Raw genomic sequence first — 20,780 nt, 5'->3', positions numbered from 1 at the left:
AACACTGACTGCAAATTCATGTGAACAGACCAATATAGAAAGGTATTTGATGTCAAATGCTTATAATGAAAATTCTAAGACCACATGACTGTTACACAACTATTCAATACTAGCCAACCCGCGGCGTACCATACGCCGCATAATCAGGCCACTTTTTTAATGATTTTTAAGCACAGGGAAAAAATTAACATTTGAAAAATCTGTAATTTAATAAACCACCAAGAAAAGTAACATTGTAACAATGCACGGTACGAACCAACATACAATTGTCCGTGACTGAAAACTGGAGGACCGGCATCGCGCCTTCTCCTCCCAGAGCGAGGGATGGGGGTGGACGGCGCGGAGTGTGGAACGGGAGGAGAGGGGAAGGACGCCCATTCCGCCCCTTCCATCATGCTAGTCTGCTGATTTCTCGTTCAGTATCCGCTGCCTGCTCATGTGCCCACCCCCAGTCGTTTTCATCTTTGCACAGTCCACATGCACCTGTGAGTCACGTAGACTTTTCATTGTTCTTTGCAGTTCTGGCTGCTTTTCTATATATAATCCACCAAGTCACCCGACCATGGTAGTAGCGAGGGGGGGGTAGGTGTGTACAAAGGGCAGGGACGTAATCAGTGCAAATGTATGACCCGCACTTACTGGGAATTCCTCGTTCGTGGGGAACAATTGCAAGCCCCGGTTTCCAGCACGAGTGGGGTTCAATGGCTTACCCACGCCTTTCTGCGCCGTGTAGACACACGTTGATCCATTCAGTGTAGCGCGCGTGCAGTAAATGAAGATCTCATGGCAAGCCTGAAAGCATAAAATTGGAGCTGTGTGACTCGCGTTCTTTTTGCGGTTCGCTTTTCCTCAACATGGGTCAATTGTATGTGCCAGCCTGGATCTCCGTAAGGGAATAGCAGTGGATAAACCATGAGGTCACATTTCATATTGAGAACAGAGATACGCTTGCAAGCATCTCCCCTTGGATATATGCAAATGTCGCGTTGTGCAGGAGGTTCCCGTCTTCACCTACAAAGATAAAAGCAACATCAGTTTGACAGGACGGGGCGTTATACCTTCTCATAACCAGACTTGGATTTTCCATGAACACCATTCGTACAGCAGTAACAGGGTTACCGTGAGTGATAATGTCATGCATTTGCATGTAAGACTTTGCGAAGGGATTAACCTGTCGTATCATGTTGTCTAGTTGAAGCAACAAAATGTCACTGCAAGCGCTATTACATTCCTTTTGCAAACGTTGACTGGTAGCCTCAGCAGAATTGAAGATATACAGTGGAACCTCGGTTCACGACCATAATTCGTTCCAAAACTCTGGTGGTAAACCGAGTTGGTCGTGAACCGAAGCAATTTCTCCCATAGGATTGTATGTAAATACAATTAATCCGTTCCAGACCATACAAACTGTATGTAAATATATATATTTTTTAGTTTTTAAGCACAAATATAGTTAATTATACCATAGAATGCACAGCGTAATGGTAAACTAAATGTAAAAACATTGAATAACACTTAAAAAACCTTGAACAACAGAGAAAACTAACACTGCAATAGTTCGCGCTATAGTGCTTTGAACCGCTCGCTAAAAACACTTTTTTTAATGAGTTTTAAGCACAGGGAAGAAAATGAACATTTGAAAAATCCGTAATTTAATAAACCACCAAGAAAAGTAACATTGCAACAATGCAGGCTACGAATCGATCACTGTAAATAGAACTGAAAACAAAAACAAGTCTTCTCTACCTTATGTGTCCCTCGCTCTCCCTCTCCCCCGCCTGTGTGTGTGTGCGTGCTTCTCTCTTTTGCGAGCCTGGAGCGCCTGTGTGTGTGTCTATCTAGTGCGCTCCTGTGTGTGTGCGCGCGCCTCTCTCTCCCGCGCCTGTGTGTGTGTGCGTCTCTCTTTTGCGAGCCTGGAGCGCCTGTGTGTGTCTCTCTCTAGAGCGCTCCTGTGTGTGTGCGCGCCTCTCTCGCACATGCTCCTGTGTGTGTGCGCGGCTCTCTCTGTCTCGCGCTGCCTGTGTGTGTGCCTCTATCTCTCGAGCTGCCTCTGTGTGTGTGTGTCTGTGTGTGTGTGTAGCGCTCTCTCTCTTGCTCGCTGCACAGGAAATGCACTTGGAGAGACTGAACATGTACAAACCGAAAGGGAACCTGGCTTGTTCGTATACCGAGTGTGTGGTCGTGAACCGAGGCAAAAGTTTGGCGAACTTTTTGGTCATGAACCGAGGTTCCACTGTATAGCTGACCGTATTGTGGTGACGTGTCAGGATTGGTATATAAAGGAGAGACCTGGTGATAAATTTGACCGTGGATTCTGAAAGCATACGGTCCTTGTCCAGATGGTTGAGCGATGTGTGTGCCCATTGAAGCGAAAGCTAAAGCAGAGTTGTATTCCCTGATATGATCACAGTAATTTCGGGACAGCGGGTTCTTGCCAGTCAAGAGGTCTTCTAAAAAAAGAGGGGGTTTGGATAGCGGTGGCAAAGATACCTTGCCGGCATGACAACACTTAGTGTAATGTCCGGATTTGTTGACCTCTGCTGGCCAATGAAGAGCATTGCAAGAAGCACATAGTGCGGTAGGTAGGCCAATGTTATGTTCTTCGACGTGAATGGCGGTATCTTCTTGAAAAGCTGCAGAAAACTGAATGCGATGTTTGTGCATGAACGATTTAGTGCTGTGTTGACACTGAAGGGAATTGCAATGAGTTGTTTCGAAGCATTGCTGGAAATGTTCACATTGCATAATTCATTCAGTGGAGTGTGTTTTTAAATGCATGTTGAGATATCTCTGCACTCGGAACGTTTTTGAACAAATCGTGCATTGAAAGATCTGTTTGGAATGTGTTTGTTCAGTGGAGTGTGTGTTTAAATGTGCTTTGAGAGATTTCTGGCGCGTGAAGGTTTTGGAGCAGTGTTGACACTGAAAAGAATTCATCAGGGAATGTGTTTTGAAATGGTTAGTAAGGTATCTGCGTGCGTGAAAGTGTTTGTCGCAAAATTTGCATACAAATGTTTGTGTTGAATGGATCTGCATATGGTTGTGGAGATCCATCTCACCTGTGAAGTCCTCGTTACAAAATGTGCAATTGAAGGTGAGAGTGGAATGAGTTCGTAAGTGTTTATTGAGAGCGCGATTTGTTTTGAAGCATTGCTGGCAATGTTCACATTGCATCATTCGGTTAGTGTTGTGTTTTTTTAAATGTGCGTTCAGATATCTCTGAACTCGGAAGCTTTTGGAACAAAAGGTGCATTGAAAGTCATGTGTGGAATGCGTGTGTTCAGGGGAGTGTGTCTTTAAATGTTTTTCAGGAAGAGGAGAGTGGGCAGGTGACGTCACATTAGTGTGGCGAGCAAGTGGGTGTGCATCCTGTGTGCACATACCAACAGCGTCAAAAGATGCCACCAGAAGGTTATCACGTGTGTATTTGAGAGGCATGAGAACCTCGTAATGCCCATGATCCAAAGGACCGCTAAAGAGCCGGGATATGGAGCGACGTTGGGCCAGATTGTAAACTCGAGGAGAGGCATGAGGACGTTCTTGGAAGTAAATGGTGATAGTAGCTGGAAGGACTTGAGACATTGCCACAATTTCTGCCTCGCCACCATAGACTCCGGACGTAGTCATCGTATTGTTGAGCAGACTGTATAACAATGCCTCTGTGACTAACAACAACGGACACCACGTCGCCGAAGTTATCCCAATATTGGCAAACAATGCCAACAGCCATGTTGCGAAATTTGAGAGCAACAGTTTCGTCAATGACATTTTTCCAGAAAAACCCAACTGATAGAAACAAACAGTTACCTGATGAAGGAATTTCTATAACATTGAAAGAAGTGTTGTTTCCATGAAATGCATTTGAAGCGGTAGCCATGGAGGGCAAATGAACAGTCAGCGTAGCTCACAGCTGGATTTGGACCGCAGCACAGACCAAAGCGAGTGAGTATGTGTTTGATGAGCTGTTCGAGTTGGCGGGCAGTGCTCTGAGGTGCGTTCCCTATCACGTGGGAGGAGGGCTAGAGTTTCTGGGCAGGGCTTCATTGTTCCTTTCCCATGGTTTTCGATGGTGGATGCGGTCGGGTGTTGTAACCGAAAAGAATAATGAAAAGTCAACGTGGCTCAGAGGTGCATGTGAACTCCTAGCACAGACGAAAGCAACTTACGGGGTGGGCGGTGAGTTGTTGCATCCGGGCACATGAGCAGGCAGTGTGAATGCCTAGAGAGCGAGGGTGGACGCGAGCCGGGGAATAAGGAGTGTTGGTGGGCGGCGAAGCGTTTTTCGTGTTACTGCAGGACCATCTAAGAAGACACATGTTTGTTGCGGATGCGAATCGCTGTATGTAGCGTGTAAAACAGTTTGTGATGGTGCACGCGGTCGTGCGTCGTAACCGAAAAGTCAATGTGGCTCAGAGGTGCATGTGGACTGTAGCACAGACGAACATAAATGATGGCGTGTTTTCCGAGGCGTCGCGTCCGAGTTGGAGGGCGTGGCTCTGCGAGTTGTCGTCGTATCCAATGGTCTTAGAGTTGGTGGGCGTGGCTGTCTTGTGTGCTTTCCATGGGTGTCTACTTGTCGGCGGCTTAGTGAATTATATATATAGATACTGTTGAGTACAGTGCCTAACAGTAAATTTTACAATGTCAAGTAAAATTTAGTCACTGTTGTGTTTCTATACATTCACATTGAAGCAGACGCTTCACTTATAGCAGAACAATAGACCTGTACTATTCATGCTTGCTATTAAATAGTATTAAAGTATTACACTGCATATATCTATCTATCTATCTATCTATCTATCTATCTATCTATCTATCTATCTATCTATCTATCTATCTATCTATCTATTTAATATTTTACATTGAAATACTCTTTGTTATTCTGACTTAAAAAAATCTAGGATACCTGATTCACATTGTCAAATATTTCTGACTATTGATATGAATTAAATATTAGTTTTAATTCAGACTGAGACTAATCTAAGAAAGTGAAGCCAAAGCTTATATTTGTATCAGATAAATACAGTATCTCACTAACTTATAAAAAGCTCAAAATATATCTGTAAAGTATCGATTTTCCTTTGAGTAACTAAAATAAGGATGCTAAAAATTAATGGAAGCCTGGTTCCTGGATCATAAAAACAAAAAATAATATTAAAAATAAAAGGACATAATAACATTACATGTAAATTAATACATTAAGTTTAACTGCTTTTCTGACTTGTTAAAATTAAAAGCATACCCTTTTCATGCCTACACTTGTAGAATATCAGTGACGAACACTACAGTTTTCTGCTTCAACTGTTTTAGTTACAAATTCGTAAGACTTGTTAGTTTGTAAGAAGTTGCCCTTTTCACCATTCAGCAGCTGAGACAAAATATTTACAATATGAATATCTAGACTGTCTTTTTTGTTAACTCATTTTTTTGCAAAACCATGTCAACATCTTTCAGGAGAGCACTTCTAAGAATTTTTAAACAAACTAAAGAACAGTCATAAAACCTCCTGTTCTCTCTATGTGTAACCCATTATGTCAGAGCCTGCCGATTAACTCTTTTGCAATGTTTCACGAATAGACATATTAACAACACCTTAAATGAGAGGCCATAGTTAGTAATTATTTATTGACTATTGCTTGTATAAATTTATGTTGTTCGGCTGGAAAATAAATTCAAGATCTTGTTCCTTTCATTTGACACTTGGATGCTCACAGACTTATATTTGAATAAGGGGGTAAAGGTCAAGTTCCAGTAAACAGTGAAAGTGAGCCAAGGTGCTTTTAGCACAAACTCTTCCCTTTTATGGAACATCGACAAATATGAGTCATGTTCACTTGTTGAAAATTTTAGTAGATATGCTATGGTCATTCCATAAGAATTACTTGAAATCATACAGCCCATGTCAATGGTTCAAGATCAAATTTGTCTTACATACTGCATGTCAGTACATAGAGACAGAGAGAGACTTAGAAATGAAAAGAGTTTATTACAATCATCAGAGTAATACATGTTGTATATTGCTTGTCTGAAGATTACATAATTCAAAATGCTAGTGGTCCTTAATTAGATTAGATTAGATTAGATAGATACTTTATTAATCCCAAGGGGAAATTCACATTCTCCAGCAGCAGCATACTGATAAAGAACAATATTAAATTAAAGAGTGATAACAATGCAGGTATAACAGACAGACAATATCTTTGTATAATGTCAACGTTTACCCCCCCGGTGGAATTGAAGAGTCGCATAGGCAGAGCGTTTTCCAAACCTTCTTCCCAGATAATGTTTGTTGAGTCTTTCAAAAGACCATTGAAGACTTAGTTCTTGCTAATATCATTCTAGGATTTACTGTGCAGTATCTCTTGTATAATTTAAAAGCTCTGTATTGTTTTTTTTTTCGGAGATGTTCCTTGACATTTGATGGTGAAATGTAAATACAGTTATAGTATAATATAATACAAAGTAAATGTTGTAAACGACAGATGGAAACATTATAAAGTCAGTCAGTCATTATCCAACCTGCTATATCCTAACACAGGGGTCTGCTGGAGCCAATCCCAGCCAACACAGGGTGCAAGGCTGGAACAAACCCCGGGCAGGGTGCCAGCCCACTGCAGGGCACACACACCAAGCACAATTTAGGATCGCCAATGCACCTAACCTGCATGTCTTTGGACTGTGGGAGGATACTGGAGCATCCAGAGGAAACCCACACAGACACGGGGAGAACATGCAAACTCCGTGCAGGGAGGACCCGGGAAGCGAACCCGGGTCTCCTTATTGCGAGGCAGCAGCGCCATCGTGCCGCCCCATTATAAAGTAATACATGAATTTATTATATATATTATATATTACCAGCACTTAAGGAATGAATTTTGCAAGCCATTTTGGTTTTCTAAATTGATAACACAGTTATCATGACAGTAGGTATAGCAACAGTTAAACGTATAGAATAATAATGACCCACTTATGAACTGGAGTGATAATTTTAAATTCCCAGCTAAATCATTATGTAGAAGCAAGTCAGACATTCAAAGTAAGTAAGAACAATGCAGGATAGAGATGGCAGTAGTTATTTTTTCTTAAGGGACTTTGGTAACGTAATCAGTTTGAATTAAAGAATATAGAAGATGGTATTGGAAATTTCAAAGAAAATCAAAATATGTTAGTATGCTTTTAGATAATAAAATAGTATTAAATAAATACAAAAAAAATAGATACAGCAGAAGCAAAGGCTTAACAGAGTGAATATCTTACATGTTTTAGAACAATGTGAGACAATACTTTTTGTGTTATAAAACAATTGTTAATAATAAACCGTTAATCTTTACATTTTTATATATCAGCTCAGTAATATTGATAGCTATTTTTTTCAAAAAAGGATATAGGTAACACTCAAATTATAATCCCGCTGACTCACAGGGAAACATGTTACCATCTATACTATTCTATAACCACAGTAGATTGGCATAAAGATCACCTTTTCTGTCTAATTAATGCAAAGCATCGTAGTGACTTTATCAGATTTTTTTGATGTCTTTTTGGCACAATTGTTTGGTCTGCTTGTGCCAAGCTAGTAAGTCTCTTTCCTTGAAGCAGCTCTCCATGTGCAGGTAAAGTACACATGGGGCATAATGAAGTAGATATACCTAATACTCATACACACAACATAGTTAACAGTAATTGTTGTATAGGTTGACTAAAATTACTAACAGATAAACTTCATACATAGTATATTCAAGGTATTGTGTTAAGAGCACCTGGCGTGTAGCCTAAAGCTGTACACATGGGGTGCTATAATGCAAGTACATTAAACTACAGGTAAATTTCCAAGATAAAGCAGGACATGTGTAATCTCCAGGGGCCTCATGTATAAATGGTGCGTATGCACAGAAATGTTGCGTAAGAAGGTTTCCACGTTCAAATCGCGATGTATAAAACCTACACTTGGCGTAAAGCCACGCACTTTTCCACGGTACCTCATACCCTGTCGTACACAAGTACGACAAGACTGGCGGCACCCAGCATCAAAGCAGTGCTACTGTTCCTGTGTGGTTACCCTTTCTTTGATCCACATCCACGACGGCGGCTTTATCAAATACACTGAAATTAACCGCATATCGTTCATAAATTTAATGCATCTGATTGTAATTAACCTGTAACAATATAATGGTCCACAGAATGGTCAAACTATTCTAAATACCATAACTGCTTTAGCGTTGTTACTCTCATTGCACCTTCTTCTTCTTCTGTCAGCTGCTTCCGTTAGGGGTTGCCACAGCAGATCATCTCTTTCCATATTACTCGCACTGCACCACTCGGAGTATTTATATCACTGTATCTGAGTGTGAATCACAGATCTACAGTGATCGGAAAGACAATTATCGGTATACAGCATCAAGCACTCGCTGCCTCAGCCATTCGCAATTTGAACTGCTCTCATCCGACCAACGCTTCACAGCCTTTCCTGTTCGGACCTCGCGGTTCACAAATAGTTTCATCCCAAGAACTATACACGCACTCAATCAGTCCATCAAGTGCTCCTTGTAGAACTGTTTGTACTTGCAATTTACCGTGAGGTAATTGTACTTATGATACAGTTATAATATTGCACAACCTGAGCCGCTGTATAAAGCGCGTATTTACATATGATGACGATATCATTTTTAAGGTGAAATGCAGCAAAATATGTTGATTATATTATACAGTTTAACTTTAACTACACGGTGCCACAGCACTAGCGAGCTTGAGCTTCGTTCACGGTTTGTTAATGCCTCGTGCTGTTTTCATGCTGTGGCTGGCGCAACACTGGAAGGATAGATGGATAGAATAATTAAACATTACGAAGATATTTCGATGTTCCTTAAAAGTTTTGAAGAATCGGCATTCTAAGCTTACAGGTGGCTTAACGTCTATTACAGAGCTGATTGTGTGGTGATTGGGTATTTGGAGAAAGAAAAGGAAGGACAGGAATTGGGGGTTAGTACATTTGAAAAATGCAGTACGTCTGTAATAAAGCATTTCATTGAAGGTCGCGCATGGCGCAGCAAGCATCTTGCTGTAAGACATGAACAATCACTGCGCCACCGTGTTCCAATGTTTAATAACATGCTTTAGCTCATATCATCATGAAAATGATATCACGTATACTTCTCAGTATTTTAATTATTCAGAGAGCTGTAATATTACGAACGTAATGGATTCTGTGTCCTGTCAGAGGAAGAGCACGTAGTGATTCGGGCACATAGAAGATCAAATACAAAACAAAGCATTTAACGTGCTACTTTAATTACGATGGGATTTGGGAAACTAGTAAATTAAACGATTTTAAGATGAAGTTTATGATGTTCTACTTTAATGACAAAATAAACTACGTGATTAAAGTGGAAATTTCGAGATTAAAGTTGACATTTCGTGCTTTTTTCACAGTGTGCCTATTTTTTTTTCACTGTACCCTAATAAGCTTTCATATGACACTCAGACGGTGGGCTACGAGTCGCCTTTTCACGCCGACTTTGATATGTGACAACTTTTTTATTTCAGACACTGTGCGACTTTGTGAACTTGAGCTTTCAAGTTTCTCCGACACGCTATGTCACTCGATCAACTTCCTTTTGTTGCTTATATAACTGTTTAAACCAACAAATAGTAAGTTTTTCGTTGGCTCCATTTGGTATTCGCTGAAATTCTTATATTTTCCCCCGTGCTTTTCCCATTGTCTTTTCACAGAACGCTGGGCTTAAGGGCTATTTATATTGATTTGCATATTCAAAGAGGCGTAATTCTGGGAGGAGTTGGGGCGGGACAACAAGCGCATGCACTTGTGTTTATTTCCACGCTGAGCGGGATTTATGTAGCGGAAGAACGCGGAAGTTGGCGAACACACAGATTCTTGCATCTGGATTTTTCTGTGCGTAAGCACATTTCGGCTTTTGTGCTTACGTCATGTTATAGTGCGAATTCTACGCACAGCGTTATGCATGAGGCACCAGGACATTTCCTTATCTTCAGGAGTGCACTTGGTTGATGAAAACCCACTGATTAATGAATTCAGCTTATTGATTAAATAATCCACTTCAGATCAAAGTTTTAATTTACAGAATACAGCTTCAGAATATTTACACAGATAAGAAAGTAACAACAAATGTAATAACATGCAGTCTTTGTTTTCATATTCAGTATACAGTTACATATCATGACAGAGAAAATACAAAGAGTTTGATGATTTTTTTATATTACCAAAGGTGAAAAGTATGGCATTAAAAATTTAGCTAACAGAAGACATAAGATGGTATAGCTAATTCAGAAACTCCATTTGATACAGCTCCTGGGAAAATAACCTGCCAAAGACTCACAGTTTTTAGGAAAATGTACTATTAAAGCCCACCTGATCTAACATTTACAGTATTGTATTTACTACTTCACAACAGTTATGTCCCACTTAGTTCTTGCGATGCCATGCTTTCTGTTTGCGGTGCTTTGTTTTTGTGGCCTTCCTTTAGGATTCAGGATGCATTTCATACATCTAGGTTTATTCACAACTTTAAATTTTCTGGTATATGTATGCATTACTGTGTTTACTTTAGGTCTGTTTTGCATACTTTACTGTCAAGATAGGATGCATGTCTCCAATGACCCTGTCGTAGATATAAAAATAAATTTATATATTTTATATATATATGTACTGTATTCAGTATGAACTATTAAGGGCCTATATCTCTGAATTAGATTAAGCAAGTTTAAGAACATAATTGTACGTACGTATGTAACAATTTATGATCACGGCAGCTTTGCTAATTTACTGTAAATCTGAACAAGGTGTGCCAATGTTCTTATTTTTTATTTTATACAGTGATAGAAAATAAACTGAGTTTAAAGAAATGTAAAGTTAAAAGTCAAAGGTCTGTACAGATTTTTATTACATTTGTGGAGAAACTGAGGAAAAAGTAAAAAAAAAATACAGAGTACAGTATATGGCTCAAATTCTCCAGAAATTTCTTCAAATATGCATTTTAACAAGTGGCCATTTCCTTGACATTAGTGTGGCTAGGGATTTAAAATTTGTCTGTCAGCGCTACTAAGTTTAGTTGTGTGTGTGTGATTGTGTCAGTGATGGACTGGCACGATATGTAGAGTTGTATGATTTACACCTAATGCTGCCTGATTGATTACTGTTCTCCTCAAACCTGAATATGTTTAAGTGGGTTCAGTAACTGGACAAAGTAGGTTCAGATAATGGAAGAATTAATGTTTTGGTCTGAAAGTTTCCCCATAGCTGTACTTTTCTTTGTGGAAGGGTGATTGAATGTTGTTTACTCTGCAGAGTCACAAAGTGGGGCTGCCATACTCTATCTAAGCCTTTGTTTTTGGAAACACTGACACTCTGGCAATTTAATTTTGCCTCTCTTGCAGCCGTATGATCCCATTAACATTTAATTTATATAATATGTGTTTGATTTATTTTCAGGAGTACCCCACAGTTACGATTGGTATATTTATTGAACAAGCAACACCATTTGTACCAGAATTTTTTCAAAGACTCTTGAATCTGGATTATACTAAAGAAAAAATTAACATTTTCCTCCACAATAATGTAAGTTTGCATTGGCTAATGTACTGCATCCTACATAAGTAAACAGGTCTATTTTTCTTTTGACTAGTCCCAAATTCTATTTTTTTTCTTTCAAAAGGAAGTTTACCATGAAAAGCATACTCAGAGGTTTTGGGAGCAAAACAGGAATGCCTTTAAGAGCTTTAAATTTGTTGGCCCCGAGGAAAATCTGAGCCAAGGAGAAGCAAGGAATATGGGAATGTATGGTTTTGGAATCATTTAAGATTTTTAACATTTTGCTGGATTTTAGCTATGTGTAGTGCGTACATTTACAAGTGCTTTAAAAAGTCTCGTAGTATAGTTAAAAGGATTTAAAATAATTTAGAATTTACCTATCAGTGGAGTTTGGATAATTACACAGATCTATGAAATATTATGTAAATTTTCAGACAGACCAATTGCCTAGGTTAAATAACAAAAGAGCAATTCAATTGCAGCATAACCGCTGACGTTTGCTTCAACCTAGCATTATCTTCCTGTTCAGTCTAACTTTAGTGTATTTAAAAAAAATTAACTTAAAATCATGTGGTCAAGGGACTTAACCTTATGATTAAATATAAAAGACCCAAGTTCTTTCAGATACACCACCTAATCTCCTTATAAGCTTTAAATTCCCCTCCACACAGAGTATTTGAAAATATGGGTACATCAAAAAAATGTTATTTTTCCCCTCTTATTTGATTAAGATTTTAAGATGAACTGTCACTCAGCCCAGTTATATTTTTGAAGATAACTTTGTTTTCCTTGAAATTGTGGGTTGAATTGATCAAACATGTGTGACTGAAAATAGGTATATGCTTCTCAAATGAAGCCAATTTTCAATAAGTTGGAGAAAATCCAGCCTTTTTAAAACCCTGCCTCAGTCACGTTCTTTTCCATATACATACATCCTCCTCACATCATTACTCCAGTATCCTAAGTGCAGATACATTTGCTTTGCTTTGGTCTGTGAAGAATTAGTTCTAAGTTCAAAGTAAAAAGCAAGCACTGAAAATGAATTAAACCTCAAAATCACAATCTGTAACTTGATTCTATTAGCCATAATACTGTATAACATTTTATTTCAAATTTAGATAATAAGCATTCTGTTTTAATACCAACAAAAATTAGGATGAATATGCTTTTGTATGATTATAGTATTCTTTTTCTGACAGGGACCTTTGTCGACAGGATGAAAGTTGTGACTATTATTTCAGTATCGATGCAGATGTCGTTCTAACAAACCCAAAGACTCTGAAGTCATTAATTGAGCAAAACAGGTAATGCCGTATTGGGGCAAAACATGGCAAGCCTGTTATAGTTTGTTATACCACTAGGATTTACATTTGATTAATTATTATTCAGATTAAAAAAATTTGCAAGTAATGAGCAGTTGTGCATATTAAAAAAAATCTTTTTAACCAATATAAATTGTGCCCACAATGTCTGAGCAGATGAACATGAGGTCATCGTGGTGGGAAACCTAAAAAGCACAAATGAATGTTTACCATATGGTTTCATGATGACTAGTGAAACAGTTCAGAATTCATGAGGCTTTTTTTCTCAAATTAACACAGTCAGATGGCCCCCATTGCAAGTAACTTATGCCATTATTTATACAGATGTAAAGAAACATTCTGACAGTAATTACACAACCAAACTATGAGGTGCAAAGGTTATTTTTTACATCTGGCTTTTGTGTTTGCTAGATTTTTCATTTGTGTTATATAATTGTAAGGATCCCATACAATATAATATTACTGTTTAAAATAATATAATTAGTATTTGTCAAAGTAATATTTTTTCTCCTATAGAAAAATAATTGGTCCACTTGTAACCCGCCATGGAAAACTGTGGTCTAACTTCTGGGGTGCTTTAAGCCTGGATGGATATTATGCTCGATCCGAAGATTATATTGATATTGTTCAAGGAAAACGTGTGTAAGTTTTGAGTTATTTTATGGTCTACAAGGATTTTTATTAAAAAAGGAAAGGAACTGACCAAAATTGTTAAATACATATACAAAACATTTCTAAAAATTGCCATGCTTTAAAAATATATTTAAAGAAAACTACTTCGACTTAATCATCTGAATCCCTTGGCTTGTACAGTACATTGGTACATTAACACTGAATTTCTTTTAAAATAAATGTAATAGTTATACAGTAAGATGGTTTTATATACTGCGTAGCCACATTATTAGGTACATGTTTTTTCCCACTTAGTCTGTTTCTCCATTGGTAGCAGAATCATGCAGTGTGCAAACAATGAAAATTGGCATATACCTATAAGTCATAACTACTGTACAGGGATAAAGGGAGACACTAAACATTCATGTGCCTTAGAATGTAGAGGGATAGAGGACCTTATATGTCCTGACAATAATGTGCCCAAACTGGGGTTTCATGTATAATGGGTATATCAATAGGCCTCAACCGAGAAGGCATCCACTGGCAGTGCTGTGGTTAGAAACAGACTGTTGGTTAAATGAGACAATGCAAGCTGATATGGCTTGTTTAGAATTAAGTAAGAGGCTAAATTCAGTAATCTAACTGTTGACTGTAACTGTATTGCCAAAACTAGCATATCTGAATTGGTCATATCACAATGTGATCTGCAGTAGCTAATTCAACCATTTGCATTCTTCTTTTGGTAGCAAAAAACAAAGAGGCTGTTTTTGTACTATAGACAAAAAACACTGAACACTTAAGAATTGGAAGTATATTCCCAGTTTAATAACTTACAGTTCCTGATGCATCCATAGAGCCATACTGTAGTGGGCAAAAGTTATTAACTGTGGTTGTAAAATGGTGTGTGATATGATTTCATTTCACATGTTCCATCCATTTATATAAGAGCAAAATTTGAATAACACAGGGTATTTGAACATCATTGCCAACTAGGTGCAACCTTTAAATGCATCCTGTTACTTACCTGTAATTGGTGCTTTTCAAAAGGATAATGTTCCAAAGTCCTGTAATGGTTGCCATACCATTGCAGTGAATTCAGTTTAATGCAATATCCTCCCAGTTGTCAGATGTCAATTCATTCAAACATTCAAGTGTATGATTAATATTACTTATCACTCCATTTCTATATATGAATATCAGATGCTTGCAAGTATCTTTTTACTGTGGTTTAGAAGAGTTACTTGATATTTTGCATGTGTTCTTAATTTTTCATATTAAAAATTTAAATTATGTTAGATCATGGTGTTCTTGTGGTTGGAAATATTCAATGAAAAGTTAATTTCCTTTTTCTTCAGAAAGTGTGAATCATGTACATTAAAGCTACAGTGTATGCTTTTTCATTAGTGGTGTGTGGAACATTCCTTACATGGCCCACGTCTACCTAATTAAGGGCGAGACTCTTAGAAGTGAATTGAAAGAGAGAAACTACTTTGTGCTTGAGAAGCTGGATCCTGACATGGCACTCTGCAGAAATGTGCGGGATTTGGTAAGCAAATGCCAGATACGTAATTCAGGTGATTAGATGGCTGCTTTACAGGAATTAATGAGAGCAGTGAACAATAATTGCATGTTTAAAGCCATTAATTAAGTAAAACACTCTGTGATAGCTCATGATATAAAATTCACAGTATAAAATTAAAACTGATATGTATTTCCATATAAAGACATCTTTGGAATACTGTATATTTTTTAAGTTATACCTGTAAGCAGTAATAATTTTTGTTAAACCTGATTGACATTCATGCATTAGTATACAGTATATACAAAATAGTTGTCATAAAATAGCATGGTAAAGAAGTTATTATGTTTTATCTTGTTGAAAATTAAATAAACTGAAAATAGAAGTATTACTGTGAACTGTCTGTTTGCCAATAATTTGTTGTTTCTTAAAATTATATAACACTGATGGAATGAAATACAAAAAAAACATATGCATGCATAAATGTGAAATTTTCTCTTCTAGGCATGAATTCTTTCTTTTTGTTGGTATACGGACTCTTGTTTTGTCACCTTCATCATCATTCTGCCTCCCTATCTCTATTTGCCAATTGCTTGCATTAAGCCAATGAGGCCATGCAGCTGGCTTTAGAGTTAATTGTTGACTATCACCTCTGACTTTTCATTCATTGCTTTTTTATTATGTGCTGCAAGCTTTTGAATATAAGGCAGCGACTGAATTGCAAGGTGCAACATGAGGGTGTTACTGTTGTCTTACAGGTTATGGCCTACAATTCCAGCTTTGCTTGCTGGCTGCATGTCCCATGATCCATAAACATACATGGCATCCCTGTCAGCTTTAATACATCATCTTTTCTTTATTTAGAATTTCTTTTTTCTCCCCCTCTTAAAAGGGGTTTGACAAAAATAATTACAAATGTTACACTACTTACATGGTGCTTCTCCTTCATTTTAGACAATACAAAGGGAAAAAGACTCCCCTTCTCCGGAATCATTCCATATGCTCAGGCCCCCAAAGGTGTTATTTTGTTTTAATTATTTTATACAGTTTTATTTTGTTAAATTAATTATAAATTTGTAATTCTTGCTGCAGATTGCTTCCTTTTTGCTAGCTGAAACATTTAAAAATCTTTTGTTTTTTTTTAGAAAAATATGCACTTTTGATGTATATTTTCCATATTCTTCAGCCAAAAGTACCTGGTTTCCTTAAAAGTGGTAACGGGAAAACATGTGGTTTAATTTTTTTTTTTTATTAACAAAGTTCACTTCCTGACTCATCTTTTCAACTTACAGTTAGTAATTGTAGTTAATAAAAAATCAACTATTCAATATATACAGTATGTGTATTTATGTACTATACATACTGTATATTAGTATACCATATGTTTGTATATGTGTATGTTTGTATTGTTTTATCTTCAATGTAGCAACCAGGGTCGATTCTACCTGAAGCATTTATAGAATATGTTCTACCTCTCAAGAAAGAAGACACTGCCTTTAAAATAATAAGGCACAACAGGGCTGGGACTGGGCACCCACTGCAGCTAACAAGAACTAGAATCTTAGCAGATGCTGTCATTTATATGAATCCATCCATCCATTTACTAAATCAACCTAGTGATTTATTTAAAAATGAAGTTCACAACTTTGTGTTTTGTCTGAAACATATTTTTTTCTTTCTTTATTAAATATGTAGCTGTTACAAAAATGATTGTGGTTAAGGCTTGGGTTGGATTATAGTTATCCATTAAAGTAATATTTCAAAGAACATCACACAAGTCTTAATGGGATACATGTTTATGAAGGGAGACTAAAGAAAAATGTTCTATGATTTCTTGCTGCTCTTCTTGTGCGTGAAAAGATTTACACGAACAATGTCAATGAAACTTACTGCTTTTTGTAAACTCTATATAGTCAGTTTGTGGCTTTGCTTTATGTGCTTTATTATTTACTAGCTGTGTAAGCCCGTGCTGGCCCGGGGTCCTAGAAACTATTGAAATCGTCAGAAAAAAACTGAAATGTAGAGAAGTCAGGTAATTGAAAGGAACTACTCTGGGTATCTCTCTCCTAGGAGGATTTGTTTTGCCGACGTGCTCTCATCGCTTGTGCATTAGAGGTGGGAGGAAAAGTAAAAGAGAACCATTTTGCCGATGTTAGCGGCTAAGCGACTTTGTCTTTCTTCGGAGGTTTCATTTTGCCAACGTGCTCACCTCGCTTGTGTATTAGTGGCGGGAAGAAAAGTTAAAGGGATATCGTTTTGCCAATATTAGTGATGTTTATATATAAGAAGCATAGTTTATTCTTTCAGATTATTGAAATATATTCTGTTAATTGTTTGTAGACAAATAATCCTAAAATTGCTGTCTCATTTGGATGAGTAGGTGAATCTGCACACTCCAATAATATGAAAAAAATAAAACTGAATCTCAGATGCCATAAATAAGTGCTAATAAAAACTAAGGTTGAAATGTTTAAGTTAGCAGGACTGGTTGAAAAAAAGGTAGAAAATCTGTCAAAATGTTAGGACACAAACCCTAAAACTTTTATATGTAGTCAAGTACGCTTTTTAATGTAAATATCTTTGCCCTGGATATAAATATGGCATTTATTACTTGGGTGACATATGAATCCAAGTTAAAAGTACAATGCTTGGTATCAACACCTGGTGGAAACAGTTTATGTGCTTCATTGTTTTCTGAGATTAACCAACCTGAATGGTTTATGTTACATTTTAAGACTTTATTAATGGCAGAAAAAGTCAACTTAATTTTATTAATTAATTTTATTTGAAGAATGATTATGAATAATATACCTAATGAATATATACCAGTTTATATTCGATACATTGTTGGTTTTGCCATATACCATTAATGATTACTTATAAAACATTTTATCTCATGCTCTTAGGATATTGTGTTATATAAGATTAAGATTTTAATTAGAATTTTAGTGAATTTTAAATTGGCAGTTGATATCAATAAATAAATATAAATCATATTTACTATATGACATATGTATATTCAATTTAGTACTTTAATCGTGTATTAATAGTGTTATTCTAATTAAAAGGGAATCTTGCAATAGGGATGTCAAAAATGAACAAGTAATTACTGTAAATGTCAGATGCATGACCTATAGGTAGTACCACCTGCATTTCAAATAGATCAAGCCTACATTCTTTATCTTTGCATGCTGTTGTCCAGTGATGTTGACGGTAGTCTTTGCCTTGTGTGTGCCGTTTCTCCCTAAAATGTCAGCAGTGCTTAGAACCTTTGCTACAGATGTCTTCAAATGGCTTTAAGCTTATCCGTAATTGTACTGTTTTACCAGTTTCACACATAGAATTCTTTTGAAGAAAAATCTGAAGTAAAAGAGAGACTTCAGGGTATTAGATTTTCCTCCTAATGTAGATTCAGCCCATGTAGTAATTAGAGCATGAAACCATTTGTAGCCACTGTAAACTGAATCAGTTAGCCTGCTGTTTCCGTCACTGACATCATCATTCTCAGCATGCGAACCATGTTCCGGGGAATGATTCATTCATTCCAGAAGCTGTTTTAAATTGAGAAGATTAGTATTTTGTTGGTGAAGAATGTTTTTTAGGTGAGTATGCCATTTATTTGCCCTCACTAAACTATTATATTATCAATCCATTGATGTGTGGTGGTATTTGTTTCTTCTAATAGGCAATAAAAGCAAACTAGGGTAAATCACAATAGAATTAGTGACAACCTCAAGTGGTCAACATAATGTGCCAAATATATGATGGACTTTATTTTACCATTACTGCTTCTGCTATATCAGTTCTGACAAAAATAATTTTAATTACAGAAGGTAGTGAAATTTTTATGTTTTTATATTTAAACAAGCTGTCGAACAAAACTACTACTATTGAAATATGCTTGTTGTTACACCGTGTATGTTTTTATTTTTCCCTAATGCTTTTTTGGATCTACAGTATGTACTCTTCATCTTTTTGTGTCAAACCTTGACCTGTATGCATTCTTGCATTGTGTTCAAATCTATAGCACATTCAGCTGAACATTTTATTAAATTTTGCCCATTTTTACTAATAATCAATTTTTATAAATTCTGTATAATAAAATCTTAATACAGTGCAAAAAGTTACCCAGGTCATTATTATGTTAATAATTTGCTTTTTTTAAAAAATTCTTTTACATGTTAATTGCTGAGAATAAATTCTTTGTTATAGTGTGGATCGGTGAAATTCGCAAAAAAAAAAAAACTCACTGGTGACCTTGTTTGCTGAATATTTCCTATAAATTTGCCTTGTGACTGGCTTAGTCAAACATTTTTTCCAATTCCCTGAGATGCATTGAGAATTCACTATGACATCATAGAGCTGTAACAGCCATACACAGAACTTTAATTGATGCATACTGCGTAATATTTGTCAAGCTGCTTCCAGCATTCGCAATGTCATGACCCGATCAATATGCTAGCCTCTATGCATTAGCTGATCATAATGAGAATATTATAAGTACTGCCACCAGATGCTGTATATAATGTTGATCCCTGTGATCTGGAAGTACAGCGCCACATGGCAATTTTGCATGCATATTTACCCATGTGCTGGAGCTGCTCTGACTTTAAACAATGGAAAGAGCCAGTCTCATGCAGCCGTTTAGTTCCACAGTTAATGTGTGCCCGAAGACTCTTCAACTCTGCAATGGTATAAATATTTTTTTGAGCACCATAAGGTTCACTCATCACTAGAGAACAGTGCATGCTGCTATGGGACAAACATTTAAAAAGTTCCTGCAGTGATACAAGCCCCCTCATATCCATGCTGTGTCTATTAAGCACAGATTTAAAATGTAGAGGAGGACAATCCCTATATTGATAATTGTGGATAATTTTATAAAATATCGATGACTTTATCCTACTAATTTAATAATCATATCTTTATTGAAAGTATTTAAAGTTTAAAAGCAGTTGTATACAAAATGTAAAAAAATGATGTAGGCACAATTCACATTTTTTCATGATGTAATTTGTAAGATTTTATCTTTAACAGGAGTGTTAACAGGAGTGTTAAGGTTTTCTTTTAAAAAATGGTGAAAGCATTTCCCGTGTTCTGCGTAAAAAATATTTTTACTAGAAATTATTTTTTGGTTGAGAATACACTGAAAGGTGTTCAGTAAAATGAGGATTTATAATTTAATCTTTAATTAATAAGTTTTCTCATTCAGTAGATAAATATGAAACAAATTATTTTTACACAATAAAGCTAAGCTATCTGCAATGGAATGCAACAATTGCTTAATGGTAACATCTCACATCATCTAAAGGTAGCTCTTAATAACAATCCAGCTAAATGCTTGATTATATGAGCAAGCACAATTTAGCATGGACATGACAGGTCTTAGTATTGAAACTAATGTGACACATCTTTGTCAGGGGACATTGTCATCTGACCACATCACAAATTTTGCCACTTTCCTGACGAAAAACACAAATGATGAATTATTTGCCCCACTCATTCCAACCTCGTACTGGTTGGAGTCTCCAACCAGGCCTGCTCACTACAGTTCCTCACTTCATTCATCTCCATTGCTCTGAGTCAGCAGCTATGATGCCTTTTGCCCATGAGCTCAGTCATGTTTCCACTTCAAGCAGGTACCCACAGGGAGCTGTCTCTGCTATCTACAGCTGATACCCACAGAGTTTAACCTTGATTAGCCATCATCCTTTCCTCCTTGATCCTGTCACAGGTTCAGCATATCTCCTTAACAAAATAA

The 20,780-nt window shown here is 36.9% G+C and overlaps 1 protein-coding gene across 2 annotated transcripts in view; it reads left to right on the top strand.

Annotated features, from left to right (window-relative positions):
- Positions 1-20,780, top strand: part of plod2 (procollagen-lysine, 2-oxoglutarate 5-dioxygenase 2) — a 134,107-nt gene that overhangs the window by 95,488 nt on the left and 17,839 nt on the right. Inside the window, exons 9-14 of one of the 2 annotated variants that reach the window (XM_028794689.2) lie at positions 11,468-11,593; positions 11,691-11,812; positions 12,766-12,870; positions 13,405-13,530; positions 14,905-15,046; positions 15,974-16,036. In XM_028794689.2, coding sequence (XP_028650522.1) covers positions 11,468-11,593; positions 11,691-11,812; positions 12,766-12,870; positions 13,405-13,530; positions 14,905-15,046; positions 15,974-16,036 — 684 coding nt within the window. The remainder of the gene's footprint in view (positions 1-11,467; positions 11,594-11,690; positions 11,813-12,765; positions 12,871-13,404; positions 13,531-14,904; positions 15,047-15,973; positions 16,037-20,780) is intronic. The other variant, XM_028794690.2, reaches the window with a different exon arrangement.

The sequence above is a fragment of the Erpetoichthys calabaricus genome, chromosome 2 (genome assembly GCF_900747795.2).
Source record: "Erpetoichthys calabaricus chromosome 2, fErpCal1.3, whole genome shotgun sequence".
Lineage (NCBI taxonomy): Eukaryota > Metazoa > Chordata > Cladistia > Polypteriformes > Polypteridae > Erpetoichthys > Erpetoichthys calabaricus.
Note: the sequence above shows the minus strand (reverse complement) of the source record. Positions and strands in the feature narration are given on the sequence as shown.